Consider the following 27,573-nt stretch of genomic DNA (forward strand, 5'->3'; position numbering starts at 1 on the left):
AACATGGGACAACCCACAGAAGAAAAGTACGTTCGCAGGGATCATTACCTACGCTGCGCAGCCGGAAAACTTTTCAACTCCCAAACAGCCATTACATTTTCACTGACATAAATAACCGTAGGAATAAAGTAAAGAAGGACACTCAGCTATGGATGAAGAATATGATGTTATCGTTCTCGGTACCGGCTTAACGGTGAGAAAATGGACAAAGCAATAGTACGAACTTCCAATAGTCGAAGCATGCTCATGCATGACATGTCACAGTTAGGTGTGTAGGCTAATCTGTAGGCTAATGTCATGGCTAACTAGTGCTAAATTAGCTTGCTTTCTCTTTAGTTAGATATCCATTTTAAGTTATTTTCAGAAATGTGTCTGCTGTGTTTTTCAGTAGTGTTATCTGTGTGTGGTGATACTTTCCACAGTCTACAACAAGTGACAGCTCACGTACAATAACTCGTATTTCCTGTTATTTTCAACTAGAGTAAAATCACAGAACAATGAGACAGATATTTCACAGGATGTATAAATGTGAAGCATCCGCTTGGCGTTTCCACTCGCTACCAAATATGGCAGTGAGAGGAAGCCCACTGGCGGGCAGTGGGAGGAGATGGATTTTGGCCGACATTCTGCAAATTCTTATCGACAAAAACAACATCTCAATACAGTTTTCTGTAGCCAAAACTAAAAAAATGCTATGAACATAGTGGACCAAGGTTTGTAGACTTTACCCTTTGTGAACGTTTTATGTTATTTTAATTATTGTTGTTTAGAAGGAACGCAAAGGCGAAATGAGCTATTAAGCCTTCCCTAACGGAAATATGCAGATGATGGTAGAACGCGCCAATAGGATTTCGCTCACACGTGCCTGACTCTTCACCCCTCCTTGCTTGTTCTGCCCACTATGGCTCACGTGTTCACATTGGAAACGACAGGCTGTGGTCTATCTTGGTTTAGTTAGCTACATTTTACCAAAGATTTTTTTCTAACGTTAGCTAGTTGGCTACATTAGCTAGCTACTAGTAGCCAGTTTAGCTAGTTGTGGTGTTAGCTGTTATACTGTTTTACATTGTTCTTTAAACATCTGTCTAAAACATAAAATATCACTTTTATACATTTTTATTTTTACGAATTTACCTATCTGACTTCTATCTATTTATTTCCTAAGGAATGCATTCTGTCTGGCATTATGTCAGTGAAGGGGAAGAAGGTGCTTCATATGGACAGGAACTCGTACTATGGAGCAGAGAGCGCTTCCATCACACCACTGGAAGACGTAAGCGAAGGCACACAAGATGACCATTTTCATGCTATCTTGCCTGTCCTGTTTTCTTTTGGTCAAGCCTTAACTAGGCCAGCCCAGTAATTGGCTCAACTCAGATCAGTAGTGTGGAAAGGGTATTAACCTGGGCTGTATTCATTATTCTAATTCCGTTTCATCCTTTGCACAACGTTTTGCAATGGATACCGTTTACCATTTACTCAAGAACCCAATCGGAACCAAACAGGGAGGGTCCTACCTGAATTTGTCCAATAGAAACTTGTTTCCTTTGCAAAACGTTTTCTGTTTGTAGTAAACCAAATGTTTTGTAACGGAATCCAACTAATGAATACACACCAGTGGTTCTAAAACAGTCCACATCATGTGGTGCTATCACACAAATATAGAGTTACATGTTCTACATTACATTTACATTTAAGTCATTTAGCAGACGCTCTTATCCAGAGCGACTTACAAATTGGTGAATTCACCTTCTGACATCCAGTGGAACAGCCACTTTACAATAGTGCATCTAAATCATTTAAGGGGGGTGAGAAGGACCACTTTATCCTATCCTAGGTATTCCTTGAAGAGGTGGGGTTTCAGGTGTCTCCGGAAGGTGGTGATTGACTCCGCTGTCCTGGCGTCGTGAGGGAGTTTGTTCCACCATTGGGGGGCCAGAGCAGCGAACAGTTTTGACTGGGCTGAGCGGGAACTGTACTTCCTCAGTGGTAGGGAGGCGAGCAGGCCAGAGGTGGATGAACGCAGTGCCCTTGTTTGGGTGTAGGGCCTGATCAGAGCCTGGAGGTACTGGGGTGCCGTTCCCCTCACAGCTCCGTAGGCAAGCACCATGGTCTTGTAGCGGATGCGAGCTTCAACTGGAAGCCAGTGGAGAGAGCGGAGGAGCGGGGTGACGTGAGAGAACTTGGGAAGGTTGAACACCAGACGGGCTGCGGCGTTCTGGATGAGTTGTAGGGGTTTAATGGCACAGGCAGGGAGCCCAGCCAACAGCGAGTTGCAGTAATCCAGACGGGAGATGACAAGTGCCTGGATTAGGACCTGTGCCGCTTCCTGTGTGAGGCAGGGTCGTACTCTGCGGATGTTGTAGAGCATGAACCTACAGGAACGGGCCACCGCCTTGATGTTAGTTGAGAACAACAGGGTGTTGTCCAGGATCACGCCAAGGTTCTTAGCGCTCTGGGAGGAGGACACAATGGAGTTGTCAACCGTGATGGCGAGATCATGGAACGGGCAGTCCTTCCCCGGGAGGAGGAGCAGCTCCGTCTTGTCGAGGTTCAGCTTGAGGTGGTGATCCGTCATCCACACTGATATGTCTGCCAGACATGCAGAGATGCGATTCGCCACTCTATATCTGTTGTCACACAGATATAGAGTAAGTGACATGTTATCTATGCTGTCACATTTCATTATTATAGTTGAGGCACAGCTGAGTTTGAGATACTCAAACTGACACCACTGTTTTACTGTCAAAGAAATTAAGTAATCAAATCCAAGTTTATTTGTCACGTGCGCCGAATACAACAGGTGTAGTAGACCTTACAGTGAAATGCTGAATACAACAGGTGTAGTAGACCTTACAGTGAAATGCTGAATACAACAGGTGTAGTAGACCTTACAGTGAAATGCCAAATACAACAGGTGTAGTAAACCTTACAGTGAAATGCTGAATACAACAGGTGTAGTAGACCTTACAGTGAAATGCCGAATACAACAGGTGTAGTAAACCTTACAGTGAAATGCTGAATACAACAGGTGTAGTAAACCTTACAGTGAAATGCTGAATACAACAGGTGTAGTAGACCTTACAGTGAAATGCCAAATACAACAGGCGTAGTAAACCTTACAGTGAAATGCTGAATACAACAGGTGTAGTAGACCTTACAGTGAAATGCTGAATACAACAGGTGTAGTAGACCTTACAGTGAAATGCTGAATACAACAGGTGTAGTAGACCTTACAGTGAAATGCCGAATACGACAGGTGTAGTAGACCTTACAGTGAAATGCCAAATACAACAGGTGTAGTAAACCTTACAGTGAAATGCTGAATACAACAGGTGTAGTAGACCTTACAGTGAAATGCTGAATACAACAGGTGTAGTAGACCTTACAGTGAAATGCTGAATACAACAGGTGTAGTAGACCTTACAGTGAAATGCTGAATACAACAGGTGTAGTAGACCTTACAGTGAAATGCTGAATACAACAGGTGTAGTAGACCTTACAGTGAAATGCTGAATACAACAGGTGTAGTAGACCTTACAGTGAAATGCTGAATACAACAGGTGTAGTAGACCTTACAGTGAAATGCTGAATACAACAGGTGTAGTAGACCTTACAGTGAAATGCTGAATACAACAGGTGTAGTAGACCTTACAGTGAAATGCTGAATTCAACAGGTGTAGTAGACCTTACAGTGAAATGCTTACTTACAGGCTCTAACCAATAGTACAAAAAAGGAATTAGGTGAACAATAGGTAGGTAAAGAAATAAAACAACAAGTAATAACAAATAAAATGTTTAATCATTCCTGTTTTTTTTTTTATTGTCCCCTTCCAGTTGTACAAGCACTTCAGCCTTCCAGGTAAACCTCCGGAGTCCATGGGAAGAGGTCGGGACTGGAGCGTGGACCTCATCCCAAAGTTCCTGATGGCCAATGGTAGGAAAACAATATGGCATTCTAGATATAATACTGAGTGCAGGGTTGTGTTTATTAGCCACCACACGGGGGAGGGATTGGAACAGGAAGGGACGAACTGGCCCTGTCCAATAAGAAATGTTTTCCGTTGCATGCCCTAATGATCAGGTCTCTTTTCCTCTCTCGGCTGTACCCAGGTCAGCTGGTGAGGATGTTACTGATCACTCAGGTGACCCGTTACCTGGACTTCAAGGTGATCGAGGGCAGCTTTGTCTACAAGAAGGGAGCCATCTACAAAGTGCCTGTCACTGAGACAGAGGCACTGGCCTCCAGTGAGTGTATATACACTAAGTGTACAAAACATTAAGATCACCTGCTCTTTCCATGACCAACTGACCAGTTGAAAGCTAAGGTCCCTTCTTGATGTCACTTGTTAAACCCACTTCAAACAGTGTAGATGAAGGGAGGATTTTTAAGCCTTGAGACAATTGAGACATGGATTGTCTATGTGTGCCATTCAGAGGGTGAATGGGCAAGACAAACGATTTAAGTGCCTTTGAACGGGGTATGGTAGTAGGTGCCAGGCACACCGGTTTGTGTCAAGAACTGTAATGCTACTGGGTTTTTCACGCTCAGCAGTTTCCCATGTGTATCAAGAATGGTTCACGACCCAAAGAACATCCAGCCAACTTGACACAACTGTGATCAACATGGGTCAGCATCCCTGTGGAACACTTTCAACACCTTGTGGAGTCAACATGGGCCAGCATCCCTGTGGAATGCTTTCAACACCTTGTGGAGTCAACATGGACCAGCATCCCTGTGGAATGCTTTCAACACCTTGTGGAGTCAACATGGACCAGCGTCCCTGTGGAAATGCTTTCAACACCTTGTGGAGTCAACATGGACCAGCGTCCCTGTGGAACGCTTTCAACACCTTGTGGAGTCCATGCCCTGATGAATTGAGCCTGTTCTGAGCGCAATAGCGGAGGGTGCAGCGCAATATTAGGAAGGTGTTCTTAATGTTTTGTACTCTCAGTGTATATCAATGGCATTCTCAGATGCTTCTTCCTATACTATTATGCCATTAAGCACAAAGAAACTTACAGTACAGTGAGTGCATACATTTGTTGGTATGTATATGCTATCTTCTCGGTTGATTATTTGTGGATGACCTATGCTCCTCAAGGAGAAAAAGTTAAGTCTAGTAAGTCGTATTCTATTAACTTACGCTATACCACTTAACCAAAGCTTTTATCCCAAGAAACTTACAGTATTTCTGAGCGCATCCATTTGTTTTGTATGTGTATGCGACCCCCACAGGAATGAAATCCACAATTGAACCCACAACCACACAGGACAGGTCTAATTTCAGACCACAGCAGCTTTTTCTATTTCTGTCTGACTGACTTTCCTGACACCTCAGGTTTGATGGGGATATTTGAGAAGAGGCGGTTTAGGAACTTCTTGATCTTCGTTGCCAACTACGACTTGAACGATCCCAAAACCATGGAGGGTGTCGACCCCAACAAGGCGTCGATGCGTGCCCTGTACAAGAAGTTCAGCCTGGGCCAGGATGTGATGGACTTCACTGGTCACGCCCTCGCTCTCTACAGGACAGACGAGTAAGTGGCTTTGTCTGAAATAGGACAAATATAGGCACCCACATTATTATTATTATTATTATTATTATTATTATTATAATAATAAAAAAATGTGTGGATGTTTCTTGTGTATCAGTGTTACCATACATGTGGATGTTTCTTGTGTATCAGTGTTACCATACATGTGGATGTTTCTTGTGTATCAGTGTTACCATACATGTGGATGTTTCTTGAGGTTTTTATTTGGTGTTTTATTTACTATTATTTATTGTGAGAGCTCGGGGTGAGTACGATGTTTGTCCTCTACACTATTAGAAACTTGAATGATGAGAATTAATAGGATGGGCAACTGTCCACTGTGTTCAGGCAGGTACAAATAATTAAAGGGGTGTCAAATCTAAAATATGTAACCTCCTATAAGCATTTTTTTATGTCTTATTCGTGAACATTTTAACAAAGTAACTGTGTTACAATCTAGTATTTGTGTGATCTCTCAGCTACCTGGATCAGCCCTGCATCAACACTATCAATAGGATCAAACTATACAGTGAGTCTCTGGCCAGATATGGCAAGAGTCCTTACCTCTACCCTCTCTACGGCCTGGGGGAGCTGCCACAAGGCTTTGCCAGGTAAGAGGTCTTTGTCCGTATTATGCAATTGTTCCTGATTAATCAAGAATTCCTGCTTTTCTGACGCTATCGTTTTCAGTACATACTAGAGTTGAAGTTAACCTACTCCCAAACCAATATCCTGCTGATTTCAGTTGTTCTGATTGTATAAATCATTCTAGTTCTGTGGTTCTGATCACATCCCTGATTTGACTGTTTTTAGCCTTTTGCTTAACTTACCCATCCCATGCTCCACCATTCACCAGTGTCTTTGACTTGACTTCTCCCCCTCTAGGTTGAGCGCTATCTATGGTGGCACCTACATGCTGAACAAGCCCATAGAGGAGATTGTTATGGAGAATGGAAAGGTGGTGGGGGTCAAGTCAGAGGGAGAGGTGAGTTTTTGTCACATTTTTGCCTCATGTTATAATTAAGCAATAAGACCTGAGGGTTATATGGCCAATATACCACGGCTAAGGGCTGTTCTTATGAATGACGCAACTCGGAGTGCCTAGACACAGCCCTTATATTGGCAATATATCACAAACCCCCGAGGTGCCTTATTGCTATTATAAACTGGTTACCAACTTAGTTAGAGCAGTACAAATATCTTTGGGATTCATACCTGTGGTATCGGGTCTGATATATTTTTGTTAATGTAGTGTATGCGGACACCTGTTCGTCGGCATTAATATGGAGTTGGTCCCCCCTTTGATGCTATTACAGCTTCCACTCTTCTGGGAAGGCAATCCACTAGATGTTGGAACATTGCTGTGGGGACTTGCTTCCATTCAGCCACGAGCATTAGTGAGGTCGGGCACTGATTTCGGGCAATTAGTCCTGGCTCACAGTCGGCATTCCAATTCATCCCAAAGGTGTTCGATGGGGTTGAGGTCAGGGCTCTGGTGCAGGCCAGTTCTTCCACACCGATCTCGACAAACCATTTCTGAATCGACGTCGCTTTGTGCACGGGGACATTGTCATGCGGGAAAATGAAAGGGCCTTCCCCAAACTGTTGCCACAACGGTGGAAGCACAGAATCATCTAGAATGTCATTGTATGCTGTAGCGTTAAGATTTCCTTTCACTGGAACGAAGGGGCCTGGCCCGACCCATCAAAAACAGCCCCAGACCATTATTCCTCCTCCACCAAAATGTACAGTTGGCACTATGCTTTCGGACAGGTAGCGTTCTCCTGGCATCCGCCAAACCCAGATTTGTCCAGTCGGAGTGCCAGAGGGTGAAGCATTTTTATTTTTTTATTTCACCTTTATTTAACCAGGTAGGCTAGTTGAGAACAAGTTCTCATTTACAATTGCGACCTGGCCAAGATGAAGCAAAGCAGTTCGACACATACAACGACACAGAGTTACACATGGAGTAAAACAAACACAGTCAATAATACAGTATCAACAAGTCTATATACAATGTGAGCAAATGAGGCGAGATAAGGGAGGTAAAGGCAAAAAAAGGCCATGGTGACAAAGTAAATACAATATAGCAAGTAAAACACTGGAATGGTAGATTTGCAATGGAAGAATGTGCAAAGTAGAAATAAAAATAATGGGGTGCAAAGGAGCAAAGTAAATAAATTCAATTAAATACAGTAGGGAAAGAGGTAGTTGTTTGGGCTAAAATATAGGTGGGCTATGTACAGGTGCAGTAATCTGTGAGCTGCTCTGACAGTTGGTGCTTAAAGCTAGTGAGGGAGATGTGTTTCCAGTTTCAGAGATTTTTGTAGTTCGTTCCAGTCATTGGCAGCAGAGAACTGGAAGGAGAGGCGGCCAAAGAAAGAATTGGTTTTGGGGGTGACTAGAGAGATATACCTGCTGGAGCGTGTGCTACAGGTGGGAGATGCTATGGTGACCAGCGAGCTGAGATAAGGGGGGACTTTACCTAGCAGGGTCTTGTAGATGACATGGAGCCAGTGGGTTTGGTGACGAGTACGAAGCGAGGGCCAGCCAACGAGAGCGTACAGGTCGCAATGGTGGGTAGTAGTATATGGGGCTTTGGTGACAAAACGGCTTGCACTGTGATAGACTGCATCCAATTTGTTGAGTAGGGTATTGGAGGCTATTTTGTAAATGACATCGCCAAAGTCGAGGATTGGTAGGATGGTCAGTTTTACAAGGGTATGTTTGGCAGCATGAGTGAAGGATGCTTTGTTGCGAAATAGGAAGCCAATTCTAGATTTAACTTTGGATTGGAGATGTTTGATATGGGTCTGGAAGGAGAGTTTACAGTCTAACCAGACACCTAAGTATTTGTAGTTGTCCACATATTCTAAATCAGAGCCGTCCAGAGTAGTGATGTTGGACAGGCGGGCAGGTGCGGGTAGCGATCGGTTGAAGAGCATGCATTTAGTTTTACTTGTATTTAAGAGCAATAGGAGGCCACGTAAGGAGAGTTGTATGGCATTGAAGCTTGCCTGGAGGGTTGTTAACAGTGTCCAAAGAAGGGCCAGAAGTATACAGAATGGTGTTGTCTGCGTAGAGGTGGATCAGAGACTCACCAGCAGCAAGAGCGACCTCATTGATGTATACAGAGAAGAGAGTCGGTCCAAGAATTGAACCCTGTGGCACCCCCATAGAGACTGCCAGAGGTCCGGACAGCAGACCCTACGATTTGACACACTGAACTCTATCAGAGAAGTAGTTGGTGAACCAGGCGAGGCAATCATTTGAGAAACCAAGGCTGTCGGGTCTGCCGATGAGGATGTGGTGATTGACAGAGTCGAAAGCCTTGGCCAGATCAATGAACACGGCTGCACAGTAATGTTTCTTATCGATGGCGGTTAAGATATCGTTTAGGACCTTGAACGTGGCTGAGGTGCACCCATGACCAGCTCTGAAACCAGATTGCATAGCAGAGAAGGTATGGTGAGATTCGAAATGGTCGGTAATCTGTTTGTTGACTTGGCTTTCGAAGACCTTAGAAAGGCATGGTAGGATAGATATAGGTCTGTAGCAGTTTGGGTCAAGAGTGTCCCCCCCTTTGAAGAGGGGGATGACCGCAGCTGCTTTCCAACCTTTGGGAATCTCAGAAGACACGAAAGAGAGGTTGAACAGGCTAGTAATAGGGGTGGCAACAATTTCGGCAGATAAATTTAGAAAGTAAGGGTCCAGATTGTCTAGCCCGGCTGATTTGTAGGGGTCCAGATTTTGCAGCTCTTTCAGAACATCAGCTGAACGGATTTGGGAGAAGGAGAAATGGGGAAGGCTTGTGCGAGTTGCTGTGGGGGGTGCAGTGCTGTTGACCGGGGTAGGAGTAGCCAGGTGGAAAGCATGGCCAGCCGTAGAAAAATGCTTATTGAAATTCTCAATTATGGTGGATTTATCAGTGGTGACAGTGTTTCCTATCTTCAGTGCAGTGGGCCGCTGGGAGGAGGTGTTCTTATTCTCCATGGACTTTACAGTGTCCCAGAACGTTTTTGAGTTAGTGTTGCAGGAAGCAAATTTCTGCTTGAAAAAGCTAGCCTTGGCTTTTCTAACTGCCTGTGTATAATTGTTTCTAGCTTCCCTGAACAGCTGCATATCACGGGGGCTGTTCGATGCTAAGCATGATTCATCACTCCAGAGAACGTGTTTCCACTGCTCCAGAGTCCAATGGCGGTTCGCTTTACACCACTCCAACCGATGCTTGGCATTGTGTATGGTGATCTTAGGCTTGTGTGCTGCTGCTCGGCCATGGAAATTTCATTCATGAAGCTTCCGACGAACAGTTATTGTGCTGACGTTGCTTCCAGTGGCAGTTTGGAACTCTGTAACTCTGTAGTGAGTGTTGCAACCGAGGACAGACGATTTTAACGCACTACGCGCTTCAGCACTCAGCGGTCCCGTTCTGTGAGCTTGTTTGGCCTACCACTTTGCGGCTGAGCCGTTGTTGCTCCTAGACGTTTCCACTTCACAATAACAGCACTTACAGTTGACTGGGGCAGCTCTAGCAGGGCAGAAATTTGACACACTGACTTGTTGGAAAGGTGGCATCCTATGACGGTGGCACGTTGAAAGTGACTGAGCTCTTCAGTAAGGCCATTCTACTGCCAATGTTTGTCTATGGAGGTTGCATGGCTGTGTGTTCATTTTTTTTTATACCTGTCAGCAACATGTGTGGCTGTAATAGCCAAATCCACAAATTTGAAGGGGGTCCAGATACATTTGGCTGATAGCTGTGGTACAGTGTATATATACAATCAGCATTCAGGGCTTGAACCACCCAGTTTATAATGATTGTTTTCTATTAGTTCCTCACGGTGAATGTCTTTTGGCAGTGTTTACAACTGAGAAAATTTGAATGGTTCCAGATGGCGGTTCGCCATCTCTTACATGGTGCCGACAGAGATGGTTGCTTCACGTTCTTAGGAAACTAACTAACTTTTTTATGTATTATTTCTTACACGGTTACCCCAGGAAATCTTAAGTCTTATTACATAAAGCTGGGAAGAACTATTGGATATAAGAGCAACGTCAACTTACCAACATTACCACCAGGAATACGGCTTTCCCGAAGCGGATCCTCTGTTTGGTCCACCACCTAGGACAATGGATCGGATCCCAGTAGGCGACCCAAAACAACGGTGCCACAGAAGGGGCAGACAGAGCGGTCTTCTGGTCAGGCTCCATCGACGGGCACATCGCTCACTGCTCCCGAGTATACTACTCGCCAATGTTCAGTCTCTTGACAACAAGGTAGACTAAATTCGAGCAAGGCTTCCAGAGAGACATCAGAGATTGTAACATTCTCTGTTTCACGGAAACATGGCTCAGTCGGGATACGTTATCAGGATCGGTACAGCCACCCGGTTTCTTCACGCATCGCGCCGACAGAAACAAACATCTCTCTGGTAAGAAGAAGGGCGGGGGTGTATGTCTTATGATTAACGAGTCGTGGTGTGATCATAGCAACATACAGGAACTCAAGTCCTTGTTCACCTGACCTAGAATTCCTTACAATCAAATGCGGTCGGCATTATCTACCAATAGAATTGTCTTTGATTTTAATCACAGCCGTGTATACCCCCCCTCCCCAAGCAGACACCTCAATGGCCCTGAACAAACTTTATTTGACTCTATGTAAACTGGAAGCCATATATCCTGAGGCTGCATTTATTGTAGCTGGGTATTTTAACAAAGCTAATCTGAAAACAAGGCTCCCTAAATTTTATCAGCATATTAAATGTGCGACCCGGGCTGGTAAAATTCTGGACCATTGTTACTCTAACTTCTGCGACGCATACAAAGCCCTCCCTCGCCCTCCTTTCGTCAAATCTGACCACGACTCAATTTTGTTGCTCCCAGCCTATAGACAGAAACTAAAACAGGAAACGTCCTTGCTCAGGTCTGTTCAACGCTGGTCCGACCAATCTGATTCCACGCTTCAAGATTGCTTCGATCACATGGACTGGGATATGTTCCAGATAGCCTCAGACAACAACATTGATGTATATGCTGATTCAGTGAGCAAGTTTATTAGCAAGTGTATCGGTGATGTTGTATCCACGGTGACTATTAAAATCTTTCCCAACCAGAAACCGTGGATTGATGGCAATATTTGTGCAAAACTGAAAGCATGAACCACTGCTTTTAATCATGGCAAAGCGACCGGAAACATGACCGAATACAAACAGTGTCGCTATTCCCTCCGCAAGGCAATCAAACAAGCTAAGCGTCAGTATAGAGACAAAGTAGAGTCGCAATTCAACGACTCAGACACAAGACGTATGTGGCAGGGTCTACAGTCAATCACGGATTACAAAAATAAAACAAGCCCCGTCACGGACCAGGATGTCTTGCTCCCAGACAGACCAAACAACTGCTTTTCTCACTTTGAGGACAATACAGTGCCACTGACAGGCCCTCTACCAAAACCTGTGGGCTCTCCTTCACCGCAGCCAATGTGAGTAAAACATTTAAACGTGTTAACCTTCGCAAGGCTGCCGGCCCAGACGGCATCCCTAGCCACTTCCTCAGAACATGCACAGACCAGCTGGCTGGTGTTTACGGACATATTTAATCAATCCCTATCCTAGTCCGCTGTTCCCACATGCGTCAAGAGGTCCACCATTGTTCCTGTTCCCAAGAAAGCTAAGGTAACTGAGCTAAACAACTATCGCCCCATAGCACTCACTTCCGTCATCATGAAGTGCCCTACCTGACACCCTAGACCAACTCCAATTTGCTTACGCACCAATAGGTCCACAGACGACACAATTGCAATCACACTGCACACCCTAACCCATCTGGACAAGAGGAATGCCTATGTAAGAATGCTGTTCATTGATTACAGCTCAGCATTAGTACCCTCCAAACTCGTCATTAAGCTCGAGACCCTGGGTCTCTACCCCGCCCTGTGCAACTGGGTACTGAACTTTCTGTCTGACGGGCCGCCCCCAGGTGGTGAGGGTAGGCAACAACATCTCCACCCCGCTGATCCTCAACACTGGGGCCCCACAAGGGTGCGTTCTCAGCCCTCTCCTGTACTCCCTGTTCACCCATGACTGTGTGGCCATGCACGGCTCCAACTCAATCATCAAGTTTGCAGATGACACGACAGTCTTAGGCTTGATTACCAACAACGACGAGACGGCCTACAGGGAGGAGGTGAGGGCCCTCGGAGTGTGGTGTCAGGAAAATAACCTCACACTCAATGTCAACAAAACAAAGGAGATGATCGTGGACTTCAGGAAACAGCAGAGAGATCACCCCCCTATCCACATCGACGGGACAGTAGTAGTGGAGAAGGTGGAATTAGTTTTTTTTTGTTCCTCAGCGTACACATCACGGACAAACTGAAATGGTCCACCCACAACCTCAGGAGGCTGAAGAAATGTCTTGTCACTGAAAACACTCACAAACTTTTACAGTTGCACAATCGAGAGCATCTTGTCGGGCTGTATCACCGCCTGGTACGGCAACTGCTCCGCCCACAACTGTAAGGCTCTCCAAAGGGTAGTGAGGTCTGCACAACGCATCACCGGGGGCAAACTACTTGCCCTCCAGGACACGCTATCATCCAGAAAGCGAGGTCAGTACAGGTGCATCAAAGCTGGGTCCGAGAGAATGAAAAACAGCTTCTATCTCAAGGACCTCGGACTGTTAAACAGCCATTACTAACATTGAGTGGCTGCTGCCAACATACTGACTCAAATCTCTTGCCACTTTAATAATAAAAAATTGGATGTAATAAATGTATCACTAGTCACTTTAAACAATGCCACTTTAAATAATGTTACATACCCTACATTACTCATCTCATATGTATATACTGTACTCTATACCATCTGCTGCATCTTGCCTATGCCGCACGGTCATCGCTCGTCCATATATTTATATGTACATATTCTTATTCATTCCTTTACACGTGTGTGTGTGTGTGTGTGTGTGTGTGTGTGTGTATATAAGGTCGTTGTTGTGAAATTGTTAGATTACTTGTTCGATACGGAACTAAAAGCACAAGCATTTCGCTACACTCGCATTAACATCTTCCATCCATGTGTATGTGACCAATAAAATTTGATTAGATGAACTTAACCCTGAACCTATCCTAAACCCACCCTCACCTGAATTATAAACCCTAAACACTACCATCTCGCCTTTCCTCTCCAGATAGCCCGCTGTAAGCAGCTGATCTGTGACCCCAGCTACATCATGGACAGAGTCAGCAAAGTCGGCCAAGTGGTCCGTATCATCTGTGTCATGAGCCACCCCATCAAGAACACCGGCGACGTCAACTCCTGCCAGATCATCATCCCTCAGATCCAGGTCAACAGGAAACATGGTGAGACCCCTGGATACTAGGGTACCTAGCCTACATAAGGACTTCGTAACACATTTTTTAACCCATACATACCCACATTCATAAGCAGTACATGAGCATTTAATCAATTCTTGTGTGTGTGAATTTAAGTTGCCACTGTTGTGACTTTTTTTGAATGGCATCGCCTGTGTTCATTCGGCACCAAACGGAAGAAAACAGAAACGGTCTACCTGGAAGAAACGCAGATTTTTTTTTTTTTCTGTTTTCAAAATGTTTTGCTACTTTTTTACACCTGAACAACTGAACACAAGGCGGTGGAGCTTAGTTGAGGGTGTTTGTCACTGGTCTGGTCTCACTGGTCTCTTGTGTGTTTTTTTTTGTCGCAGACATCTACGTGTGTATGATCTCCTCGGCCCACAACGTGGCAGCGCAGGGCAAGTACATTGCCATCGCCAGCAGCGTAGTGGAGACTAATGACCCAGAGAAGGAACTCAAGCCAGCCCTGGATCTCCTGGAGCCCATTGAACAGAAGTAGGCTTTTGATTCTATGTTGCTATACTGTACTCTACTATAAGATACACTGTTATACTACTGTACTGTTACACTAGTGTCTAGTTAGTAAAGGGTCTTCACTGACATTTTCAACCTATCCCTGATCCGGCCTGTAATACCAACTTGTTTTGAGTAGACCACCATAGTCCATGTGTCCAAGAACGCCAAGGTAACCTACCTAAATACATTTAAACTCAGTTTTTCACAATTCCTGACATTTAATCCTAGTAAAAAAATCCTTATTTTAGGTCAGTTAGGATCACCACTTTATTTTAAGAATGTGAAATGTCAGAATAATAGTAGAGAGAATTATTCATTTCAGCTTTTATTTCTTCACATTCCCAGTGGGTCAGAAGTTTATATACACTCAATTAGTGTTTGATAGCATTGCCTTTAAAACTTGGGTCAAACGTTCCACAATCTTCCGAAACAATTTTGTCTGGTAGGGAATACAAAAACAGAAAACTACCCACAAACACAGGTGGGAACATGCCTCATGGTGAAATCCCTGAGCCCCCCCCCCCCCCAGCAACTGAGTTAGGAAGGATGCCTGTATTGATGCACATAAACATTTTTTTATCCATTTAACAATAGGTGCCCTTTGCGAGGCATTGGAAAATCTCCCTGGTCTTTGTGGTTTAATCTGTGTTTGAAATTCACTGCTTGACTGAGGGACTTTACAATTATGTGTGGGGTACAGAGATTAGGTAGTCAATTTAAAAAAATCCATGCAATTTTATAACGTGACTTGTTTAAGCAAATTTTTACTACTGAATTTATTTAGGCTTGCCATAAAAGGGTTTGAATAATTATTCACTCGATACATTTCAGCTTTTCATTTTTTTTTAAATTTGTTCAAATTTCAAAAACCATAATTCCACTTTGACATAATGGGTAGGCAGGCTAGTGACAAAAACATATCTACATTTTAATATATTGTAAATTCGGGCCTGTAAACACAACAAGATGTAGAAAAAGTCAAGGGGTGTGAATACTTTCACTTTTCAATATTTTGTCTCGCCCATTAACCCTCTTAATGGCACACAGTTAATTGTCTGCAGGCTTAAAAATCCTTATTTAACAGGTCTCCTCCCCTTCATCTACACTGATTTGAAGTGGATTTAACAAATTTACATCAATAAGTGATCAAATCTTTCATCTGGATAGTTCATGGAAAGTGAAGGTGTTCCTAATGTTTTGTACACTGTGTGTATTGATCTATCTAGGGCCCGTAAGTAAGTAAGCATTTCAGTCACCACGTTTCCATCCACAGTTTTTATGCGAGTCAAGTCATACGGTATAAAAACCACGACAGTTGTGATGGAAACAGGAAGTTTCGGTACAATTGTATAAATACCGACAGGTCATTTATTCATTCGACATGGTGGAAACGTTTTGTGTCGTTATAATTAATTAGCGAGAAATGGCAGTTGGAAATGCCTTTATGTGCAAATGTTGCTATAATAAGCATCACATCGAAGTATACTTCACGCGATAATAGAGACATAATCCAATTTGTAAGTCGCTCTGGATAAGAGCGTCTGCCAAATGACTTAAATGTAAATGTATAATAGAGACATAAATTAAGATCTTCACGGGGGTGAAAGTGATCTTGATTATTTTTTCCGATAATTATCGAAGGTCTTATTCTGGTGACCTGATGGTCGATGCTTGACTTTTGACAAATAAACATATTCTCGCTCATCCATAATAATGTCATCATGCAGTCTCGTCTACCCATACGGCCTACCTGCACTGTATCTGCGAGCTGTTGGCTAGAGCGCGCGTGCCAAGACCATAGTACTGTAGGTACATTTGCTATTTGGGATAAAACTACCAGTAGAGTTGAACATGTGATGGAAAAAACACATTGAAATTTACATTTTTTTCTTTCGGTAAATGAAAATGTAGAGCCACTGAACACGCCGAGCACGTGTTTTTCTGTTGCCCATTAGAAAAGTTGTATTCCACAGTCATGGAGGTGTGTTTCCTGAGCGATTTCCACGTTCGGTTAATGATGTTTGTCCCCCACGAGACACTCGATGTGGATGCCAGTTTAACTGCCTCAAAATCCCCAGAATGAATCTAAGATCCCTCAAGAAATCAGTCATGTTGATGTTTTTGTCAAATATTTTTAGTTGTGCAATTTTTTTTTTTTTTTACATCAAACTAAGGTGTCTGGTGCAGTAAGAAAAATGTGCGACGTGTTGTATTATATATTTATGTATTTATTTATGTATTATATAAACAATCTGGGTAGGGTTCAGTGAGACAGGCCTGCTGGGAAGGGTTCAGTGAGCAGGCCTGTCTCACTGAACAAGTCCGTTTGGTGGAAACACCATGGTTGGAAAATGCGAATATTTTCATTATGCAGATCTTTGAATATTCGCATGAAAATCTGTCACCAATTGGATAGAAACCTAGCTACTGTTAGTCTACACCTGTTGTTTACGAAGCATGTGACAAATACAATTCGATTTTTGGTTTACTATTATACTGTTATGAAAGGGATAGTCAACAGGGAAAAGTGTAAGGAAAAGCGTGTTCCACGACGCGCTAGTGCAGTGGAAGTGACCTTCCAGAGTTGCATTGATTTCCGTAGAACTCATATAAATGTGAAGTAGCTAGCTAGCAAGTTTACTATATAGCTGCAGTAGTTACCGAAACAGTAACTAAACGGCCTTACTAGTTTAGCTTAACCAAACCATCAGTCCTAGCTTGCTATTATGAAAGTATAATTCAACAATAACAATTTTTTTCAATTCCACTTTTGCTTCCAAAAGTAGCTCAAACAAAACATGTAAAAATGAAGTATTGAATTGTATGTACCGTGTGTTATTTAAGTGATAATGCCCGAGGATTTGTATATCCTCCAAACACTGGCGTCGAGGACATGGTAAAAGTGACAAACAGATTCAAATAATGATTTTACATACAGTACCAGTCAAAAGTTTGGACACACCTACTCATTCAAGGGTTTTTCTTTCTTTATATTATTTTCAACATTGTAGAATAATAGTGAAGACATCAAAACTATGAAGTAACACATATGGAATCATGTAGTAACCAAAAAAGTGTTAAATAAATCTAAATATATTTTAGATTCTTCAAAGTAGCCAACCTTCACCTTGATTACAACTCTGCACACACTTGGCATTGTCTTCACTAATTTTACAATGTAGAAAATCGTAAAAAAAATAAAGAAAAACCCTGGAATGAGTAGGTGTCAACTTTTAACTAATACTTTATTTTCACAAAAGACATTATTGTGATGAATTCCACAAGATCTAGTCCAGACACTAATCTAGGGTTGCTACCCAAGCCGGCTGATCGTTCGTTCTATCTGTTCGGTTGATAGAGACGTGACCCAGTCGTTCAGTCTTTTTGTTCTGCGTCTATGGACACAGCCTATGGGTCTTGTCAAATAAGATACACGTCAAATAACACAATTTGACGTGTCAAATAAGATGTTGGCCAATCAGGACCTGAATATAACTACACGTCACGTAATAATTTAACGCATTTTTTTTTAACATAGTTATTACACATTGATTACACTCACTCGTATTTCATATGTCACAAAGATTCATCGATACGTACAGTATGCTATGATGCTAGTAAAGTTATCTCGCGCACATACAGTGCTGGTCATAAAAAAAAAGTAGCTAGCTCATGGATGCAAACAATGTTCTTCCCCCAAAAACATAGAAAACGACATCTGTTTCAGTAGCAATATAGTTAGCTAGCTGTCATCTAAAATAACCCTAATTTATCAGACAGTTCTTAGTTGATTAATGGTGGGCGGATCCATTTATGTGAAGCTAGCCACAATAGTGGACTTTGTGGTTAGCCTTCAAAATAAAAGTATGTCATTGACAGTGATGCAAATAAATAGTAGAATTATGCCATAATTAAATAGATCATGCTAAATGAGGATGGAATGTTTATATAAAATTAACAAACGACAATAATTTGTTAATTTGACAAAATTCTGTTGAAATCACACTGACTGTATTATACTTTAGAATTGCATTGGGGGCATACTTATTTCACTGCACAGCCTTACCTATGGATTGAGGATCAACGACTAAGGGTATCAGTCTACTCAGTGACACCCAGAGAACATTAGTGTTCTCTTATTGCGGGACTCTGAAACAACTGGGAATCTAGCCACATTTATTTTCAACCTATGTGTATTGAACACCATTCCAGAGGAAAAACAATACTGCGTGGATGTTTTGGAGTCTGATAACTGAGGAGGATGTTGGGGTGGAATATATTGGGTATTGAGTAGACTGATACCCCATTTCATTGATCCCCAATCCTTAGGTAAAGCTGTACAGTGCAATATGAATGTCAATACACACAATAGACTGACTGGGGAGGGGATTTCACACAGTCACAGTCCCGCGATAAGAGCTACAACGCTAATATTTGCGTAAACTCTTCACAGTTGTGTTCTGTGGGTGTCACAGAGTAGACTCACATTCCAACCTTGTTTAACATTATCTAGTCTAAATATGGCATAATTCCACCAATTGTAACCTTCTGCATCACTTTCAAATAGGTACTTTTATTTTGAAGTTCCACTATTGTGCCTAATCCTTATTGTGGCTAGCTTCACAACACATAACCCGGTCCGGTCGAACCTCACTAGCCAGATGAAGCGAGCTGGCTGCTTATCATGTTCGCTTTGGGCAACAGGGTTTAAGTAGCTGGCTAGCTAGTTACATTTCAATTGGCGAACAACAATTGACTACCTAGCTAATACTTACTCACAAGGATTCCTAAATCATTGCTAAGAATAATGAAAATGACTGCATTTTCTACTGGTGATTGTTTTAGGCTGGTTGTATTAGTGCTAGCTAGGTACCAAGCTAAAGCTAGCTAGCTACCCCAGAAGTTGCGGTCTAACAAATAATGCCTAATTCAATTCAAGGGGATTTATTGGCATGGAAAACATGTGTTAACATTGCCAAAGCAAGTGAGGTAGATAATATACAAAAGCGAAATAAACAATAAAAATTAACAGTAAATGTTACACATACAGAAGTTTCAAAACAATAAAGACATTACAAATGTTGTAACAATGTACAAATGGTTAAAGTAAACAAGGGAATTATTACCAACGCGTTATTGTAAAAACACATCGTTCGTGGCCCGGTGTTTTGCTTGTTTGCAGACTTTTGTTGTTGTACAGCATTGACTGCGCTACTGATAGTGGTGGAGCTTGGCTTGCACATGCAAATTCAGTACACGCAACGTTTCAATAATATAACATAATAATAATAATATATCCCATTTAGCAGACGCTTTTGTCCAAAGCGACTTACAAGTCGGCTGGGGCCACTACTTTTACATATGGGTGGTCCTAGCGGGAATCGAACCCACGACGCTTGGCGTTGCAAGCGCCATGCTCTACCGACTGAGCCACACAGGAACGGTGTAATTTGACGTTTAACGTTCTTTTTTTTTTGACACGCAAAGACCCAAACGGCTTTCATTAGCAACCCAGTCATTCACTCCAAATGTTCCATTGCTATACTGCTAGCCCGCCAACTACGGCTAACTCAGGCACGTCAACAAAGTGCAGCCAGAATAACAGCAAAGTAGCCGCATTTGTTCAAGCTGTTTTCTAGTGTCATTTTCATTTGCATACATCCATAACAACTTCGCCTGGCTTTAGAAAATGTGCTCACTTGTCAGAACACTGTTCAGAGGAGCTAGCCAACAACACAGCTAACACTAGCACTTCAAACTGAAGCTGAAAAGACTGCAAACTAGCTGCACTTTGTATCGTTGTAACTTTTTTTTAAATTAACATTTCTTTGTACAGTATATCAGAAAAGTGAGTACACCCCTCACAATTTTGTAAATATTTGAGTATATCTTTTCATGTGACAACACTGAAGAAATTACACTTTGCTACAATGTAAATTAGTGTGTGTACAGCTTGAAAAACAGTGTAAATTTGCTGTCCCCTCAAAATAACTCAACACACAGCCATTAATGTCTAAACTGCTAGCAACAAAAGTGAGTCCACCCCTAAGTGAAAATGTCCAAATTGGGCCCAATTAACCATTTTCCCTCCCCGGTGTCATGTGACTCGTTAGTGTTACAAGGTCTCAGGTGTGAATGGGGAGCAGGTGTGTTAAATTTGGTGTCATCGCTCTCATACTGACTGGTCACTGGAAGTTCAACATGGCACCTCATGGCAAAGAACTCTGAGGATCTGAAAAAAAGAATTGTTGCTCTAGATAAAGATGGCCTGGGCTATAAGAAGATTGCCAAGACCCTGAAACTGAGCTGCAGCACGGTGGCCAAGACCATACAGCGGTTTAACTGGACAGGTTCCACTCAGAACAGGCCTCGCCATGGTCGACCAAAGAAGTTGAGTGCACGTGCTCAGCGTCATATCCAGAGGTTGTCTTTGGGAAATAGACATATGAGTGCTGCCAGCATTGCTGCAGAGGTTTAAGGGGTGGGGGGTCAGCCTGTCAGTGCTCAGACCATACGCCGTACACTGCATCAAATTGGTCTGCATGGCTGTCGTCCCAGAAGGAAGCCTCTGCTAAAGATGATGCACAAGAAAGCCCGCAAACAGTTTGCTGAAGACAAGCAGACTAAGGACATGAATTACCGGAACCATGTCCTGTGGTCTGATGAGACCAAGATAAACTTATTTGGTTCAGATGGTGTCAAGCGTGTGTGGCAGCAACCAGGTGAGGAGTACGAAGACAAGTGTGTCTTGCCTACAGTCAAGCATGGTGTTGGGAGTGTCATGGTCTGGGGCTGCATGAGTGCTGGCAGCACTGGGGAGCTACAGTTCATTGATGGAACCATGAATGCCAACATGTACTGTGACATACTGAAGCAGAGCATGATCCCCTCCCTTCGGAGACTGGGCCGCAGGGCAGTATTCCAACATGATAATGACCCCAAACACACCTCCAAGACGACCACTGCCTTGCTAAAGAAGCTGAGGGTAAAGGTGATGGACTTGCCAAGCATATCTCCAGACCTAAACCCCATTGAGCATCTGTGGGGCATCCTCAAACGGAAGGTGGAGAAGTGCAAGGTCTCTAACATCCACCAGCTCCGTGATGTCGTCATGAAGGAGTGGAAGAGGACTCCAGTGGCAACCTGTGAAGCTCTGGTGAACTCCATGCCCAAGAGGGTTAAGGCAGTGCTGGAAATGATGGTGGCCACACACTATTGACACTTTGGGCCCAATTTGGACATTTTCACTTAGGGGTATACTCACTTTTGTTGCCAGAGGTTTAGACATGAATGGCTGTGTTGAGTTATTTTGAGGGGACAGCAAATTTATACTGTTATACAAGCTGTACACTCACTACTTTACATTGTAGCAAAGTGTCATTTCTTCAGTGTTGTCACATGAAAAGATATACTCAAATATTTACAAAAATGTGAGGGGTGTACTCACTTTTGTGATATACTGTATATATGCATAAAAATAAGGCCAGCTGATTTATGATTTGACTGGCTGAGAAACGCTGCCTGACTGTCTGTCTCGTCTGACTCCCAACATGTTCATTACTATGGGACAGCTGGAGATCAAATTTGAATATTGAAACAATGTTGCAAATGTCAGAGAGACAGACAGCAATGTTTATACAAATCTCCGCTGTTGAAGACTGTTGGTCTAAAAGAAATGTGAGATAATGTCTAGATGTTTTTTAAAGTGGACAACAGCTAGTCTAAAATAAATGTGAGATAATGTCTAGATGTTTTTTATAGTGGAGATCAAGTTTCTAAATGGCTTGGCTGGGCTGATGAGACAGTGGATTGAGTAAATGGGCATTTTACTGTCCATATATTTAGCCGGTGGTAACTTGTGGAATAGACACCGGCTGGAATGCGGTTTAAACCAATCAGGATTAGACCCACTCGTTTGGTAAAGGGAATAATAAACTGGGTGGTTCGAGCCCTGAATGCTGATTGGCTGACAGCCATGGTATATCAGACCATATACCACGGGTACGGCAAAACATTTTTACTGCTCTAATTATGTTGGTAACCAGTTTATAATAGCAATAAGACACCTCAGTGGGTTTGTAGTATATGGCCAATATACCACGGCCAAGGGCTGTATCCAGGCACTCCACATTACGTCGTGACTAAGAACCGTGGTATATTGGCAATATACCACACCACCTCGGGCCTTATTTCTTAAATAATGCATGCTCTAGAATGCCCTTCAAGCCAATGAGAAACGAGTATTCAACAATGCCATGGTATGAACTGTTTTTTTTACTACTAACACAGGGGCTCATCACTGGAACACAATGCTGTAAATACTGTTTTCACACTATTGAGATGTACTGCACTGGCCTGGTACCATATCCTCCATTCGTTGATGTTTTCTGACCCTGTTTAAACCTTCCCTCCTCACAGGTTTGTGAGCATCAGTGATCAATATGCACCAACTGACATGGGAAAAGACAGCCAGGTGAGTGAACTAGTCCTAATCCTCATGTTGGCCTTCATTTGATTTATTACATTTTTTTTTTTAAATACATGGTCAAAATGTATTTTCCCCCTTCTATGCTTCTGGGATATCTATGCAGATATTTATTTCACGTACATATGATGCAACGACCCACTTTGAGACCACCTGTGACGACATCAAGGACATCTACAAGCGTGCGATGGGCACGGAGTTTGACTTTGCAGAGATGGAGCGCACGAAGAACGACATCTTTGGAGACGCTGGTGATCAGTGATCGAATAACCAACATGTCCAGACAACTCCCAAATCTTAACAAACTGGTTTATAATCCAAATGTATTGTTGGAATCTGTATCTATGACCCTTTAAACCATTGGAAATACATTTGTAGAAAACAGAAGACTGAAATATGTTTTACTAATAAGCGAGCAATTTGTGATGGCTGCGTTTTGTATGCTAATTTGCTTGACAGTTAGTTAAAAACATGCAATTATCACATTGCGTGACATCATGAAGGTTTCTTCACTTTCTGTCATGTGAATGTCAACACATAATTGGTTTTATTTGGGTTTATACATAGACAATATAAATGTGATATAAATTGTATTTTTTACAAAAGGCACTATTCTGTTGTTAAAGTGAAATAAAGATGTATTTTACCTGGGATAGAGAAAAGAGCCATGGTCACTATTCTTTTTTGTTGCATGTATGTGGTTGAAAAGAAAAGATGAGGAACACTACTTCAATTTATTTATAAGTACAATAAATGTCTTTACAAACATATAAATACACAATTGAAGAAATATAATGCCGAAGCAGATGTTAATCTATACACAATCTACCTGTTATAAAAAAAAAAATATTACGAATAAATATATCTACATGAAATTAAAGGCAATTTACACAAAGGAACCAAAACGTTGATCTAAGTAAATGTTCATAGCCTTGATATAAACAATTTTTTTTTTTTGTATTATTACACTACAATGATTTAGATCTGGGTTAGATTGTCAGTATGTATTACATTTCTGAGAGAACTCCCAAGAATTCCACAAAAAGTTGATTTTGGAATAGAAATGTTTATTTCTTAAAGGGGCCTCCCCCTTCTGAGTGGTTCCTCTCGAGGTTTGAAGGTTTCCTTAGAGTATTTCTTTGCCGCTGCTCATTGGCCTCTTGGTTGGGTTAATTTAAATCACTTTGACAACTTTCTGACAACTAAAACAAGGGCTTTATAAATAGAATGCTATTGCATTTTGATGTACTGAGGACTTCTGTGGACAGCTTCCCCATCAGCTTAAGAAATAGTGCATGTGTCACTCTGAGAAATCAGCAGGAAAGAGTTTATATTCATTGTGAAGATCCCATGTTTTGCAAACGCTTTGTCTGCCGTTGTGTCTGCAAAATAAATAAAGAATTATGTCAGAAACCAGCATTCTTGCAACTAAGAATCCTCATGTACATTGAACAAAAATATAAATGCAACATGCAAAGTGTTGGTTCCATGATTCATGAGCTGAAATAAAAGATCTCAGAAATTTCCTATATGAACAAAAAGCTTATTCTCTCAAATTTGGTAAAAAAATAATAATAATTACATCCCTGTTAGTGAGCATTTCTCCATTGTCAAGATAATCCATCTACCTAACAGGTGTGGTATATCAAGAATAAACAGCATGGTCATTACACAGGTGCACCTTGTCCTGGGGACAATAAAAGGCCACTCTAAAATGTGCAGCTTTGTCATACAACACAATGCCACAGATGTCTCAAGTTGAGGGAGTGTGTAATTGACATGCTGACTGCAGGAATGGTCCACCAGAGGTGCTGCCAGATAATTGAATGTTAATTTCTCTACCATAAACCACCTCAACCTTGTTTTTAAAGAATTTGGCAGTACGTCCAAACTGCCTCACAACTGCAGACCACGTGTATGGCGTTGTGTGGGCAAGCGGTTTGCTGATGTCAACATTGTAAACAGAGTGCCCCAGTTATGGTATGGGCAGGCATAAGCTATGGACAAAGAACACAACTGCATTTCATCAATGGAAATTTGTATGCAGAAATACCGTGACAAGATCCTGAGGCCAATTGTCGCCATCACCTTATGTTTCAGCATGATAATGCATTGCCTCGTGTCGCAAGGATCTGTTCACAATTCTTGGAAGCTGAAAATGTCTCAGTTCTTCCATGGCCTGCATACTCACCAGAAATGTAACCCGTTAAGCATGTTTGGGGTGCTCTGGGGTCAACGTGTGGGACAACATTCCACAGGCCACAATCAACAGCCTGATCAAGTCTATGTGAAGAAGATGTGTCGCACTGCACAAGGTAAATGGTGGTCACACCAGATACCGATTGTTTTTTTGATCCACGCCACAACTTCTTTAAAAAAAATGTTCTAAGGTATCTGTGACCTTCAGATGCAAATCTGTATTCCCAGTTGTGATATCTAGCCTAATGAATGCATTTCAACTGACTCAGTAAAATCTTAGAAATTGCATTTTATATTTTTTGTACAGTATATTTATTAGCTACACGTGTAATCTTAACAAATTCTGTATAGGAAATTCTGATATCTCACCAGTTATAAATACAGGTAAACGAGCCGATACATTCTGGACCTGTAGGCGAACTAGACAGTGGAGGTAGTTGGGTCGTTCCCTTGAAATGACGTCACATTCATGGTAGGGTAAGACCTCCACCATTCCAGCCTCCTGGCAGATGTCCATGAAGATTTTTTTGCCCTGTGCTTCCGCACTAGACCTGTAGAGGGAGGTAAGAACAGTTATGGCAGTTAGGATTTTACGGGATCATTAGTTACCTTGAAATATAAAATGTACTTTGTCCAAGATTCAAATCAAATGCAGTGTCTTTGACTACCTGCCCTAGACCTGTATCAAATCAAATCTAACTGAATTTTTTTAAAGTGCATTTAAAATCGCAACACACTACAGTAAAGCAATACAATTTTGCAAATAGAATAATAAAAAGTGTAATGAACAATTCTTTTGGTTAGTAAGGATCTTTTACGGGATGATAAGTACCTTTTAAAATATAAAAATGTACTTTGGCCGACATAAAATGAAACGCAGTGTCTTTGATGACGAGTGCACTGCAATCAACTTTTAAAGGGAATTTCTGCTTGAGCTGACATCTGTGGCATTTACAGAATTCATTCTCTAAAATATCAAGTCATCACTAGAGCTGTGGCGGTCATTACATTTTGTCAGCCGTGATTGTCAAGTAAATAACTGCCGGTCTCAAGGTAATTGACCGTTAATTAACAAACACATATTTAGCACCTCCTGGCTTCCACACTGATGAAGACCTTTGGAACATCTACATTTTTTAAAAGTCTATTAAATCAATTTAATATAGCCGACACCATCACAATAAATCCATTATTTATTTTAGACAGGTCTAAAGGAACATGATATGAAGAAAATTAAGTATATTTCAGAAGAACAGAATAGCATACTCAATTGTCCTTATGGGAGTGCACACACGTGGCTATTCTTTGTTGAGCAGTTTAACAAAGAAACATATCCTCCTACATGCTTCAATTAGAGTTACAGTTGAAGTCAGAAGTTTACATACACCTTAGCCAAATAAATTTAATCTCAGTTTTTCACAATTCCTGACATTTAATCCTAGTAAGAATTCCCGGTCTTAGGTCAGTTAGGATCACCACTTTATTTTAAGAATGTGAAATGTCAGAATAATAGTAGAGAGAAGGATTTATTTCAGCTTTTATTTCTTTCATCACATTCCCAGTGGGTCAGAAGTTTACATATACTCAATTAGTATTTGGTAGCATTGCCTTTAAATTGTTTAACTTGGGTCAAACGTTTCGGGTAGCCTTCCACAAGCTTCCCACAATAAGTTGGGTGAATTTTGGCCCATTCCTCCTGACAGAGCTGGTAACTTAGTCAGGTTGTAGGCCTCCTTGCTCACACACGCTTTTTCAGTTCTGCCCACAAATTTTCTATAGGATTGAGGTCAGGGCTTTGTGATGGCCACTCAAAACCTTGACTTTGTTGTCCTTAAGCCATTTTGCCACAGCTTTGGAAGTATGCTTGGGGTCATTGTCCATTTGGAAGACCCATTTGCGACTAAGCTTTAACTTCCTGACTGATGTCTTGAGATGTTGCTTCAATATATCCACATAATGTTCCTGCTCATAATGCCATCTATTTTGTGAAGTGCACCAGTCCGTCCTGCAGCAAAGCACCCTCACAACATGATGCTGCCACCCCTGTGCTTCACAGTTGGGATGGTATTCTTTGGCTTGCAAGCCTCCCCTTTTCCCTCCAAATATAACAATGGTCATTATGGCCAAACAGATCTATTTTTGTTACATCAGACCAGAGGACATTTCTCCAAAAAGTACAATCTTTGTCCCCATATGCAGTTGCAAACCGTAGTCTGGCTTTTTTATGACGGTTTTGGAGCAGTGGCTTCTTCCTTGCTGAGCAGCCTTTCAGGTTATGTCGATATAGGACTCGTTTTACTGTGGATATAGATACTTTTGTACCTTTTTCCCCCAGCAACTTCACAAGGTCCTTTGCTGTTGTTCTGGGATTGATTTGCACTTTTCGCACCAAAGTACGTTCATCTCTAGGAGACAGAACGTGTTTCCTTCCTGGGGCGGTATGACGGCTGCGTGG

General features: G+C 42.1%; 2 protein-coding genes across 6 annotated transcripts in view; one reads left to right on the forward strand and one right to left on the reverse strand.

The window, feature by feature from the left end:
* Positions 1 to 25: 25 nt before the first annotated feature.
* LOC135508982 (rab GDP dissociation inhibitor beta-like) lies at positions 26 to 23,570 on the forward strand. Its single transcript, XM_064929242.1, has 11 exons — positions 26 to 193; positions 1,166 to 1,273; positions 3,838 to 3,937; positions 4,114 to 4,248; positions 5,343 to 5,541; positions 6,018 to 6,149; positions 6,424 to 6,523; positions 13,732 to 13,903; positions 14,269 to 14,413; positions 22,853 to 22,907; positions 23,026 to 23,570. Exons 1-11 carry the CDS (start codon positions 149 to 151, stop codon positions 23,179 to 23,181), a joined length of 1,347 nt encoding a protein of 448 aa, XP_064785314.1. The 5' UTR covers positions 26 to 148; the 3' UTR covers positions 23,182 to 23,570.
* A 69-nt stretch (positions 23,571 to 23,639) lies between these two features.
* Positions 23,640 to 27,573, reverse strand: part of LOC135508980 (uncharacterized) — a 29,770-nt gene continuing 25,836 nt past the window's right edge. For all 5 annotated transcript variants that reach the window (XM_064929238.1, XM_064929237.1, XM_064929233.1 and 2 more), the window contains 2 exons: positions 25,488 to 25,669; positions 23,640 to 24,301 (listed from right to left, as the gene is read on the reverse strand). In XM_064929238.1, coding sequence (XP_064785310.1) covers positions 24,201 to 24,301; positions 25,488 to 25,669 — 283 coding nt within the window. In that variant the 3' untranslated portion in view covers positions 23,640 to 24,200. The remainder of the gene's footprint in view (positions 24,302 to 25,487; positions 25,670 to 27,573) is intronic.

This window comes from Oncorhynchus masou, chromosome 22 (genome assembly GCF_036934945.1).
Source record: "Oncorhynchus masou masou isolate Uvic2021 chromosome 22, UVic_Omas_1.1, whole genome shotgun sequence".
In the NCBI taxonomy this organism is placed as follows: domain Eukaryota; kingdom Metazoa; phylum Chordata; class Actinopteri; order Salmoniformes; family Salmonidae; genus Oncorhynchus; species Oncorhynchus masou.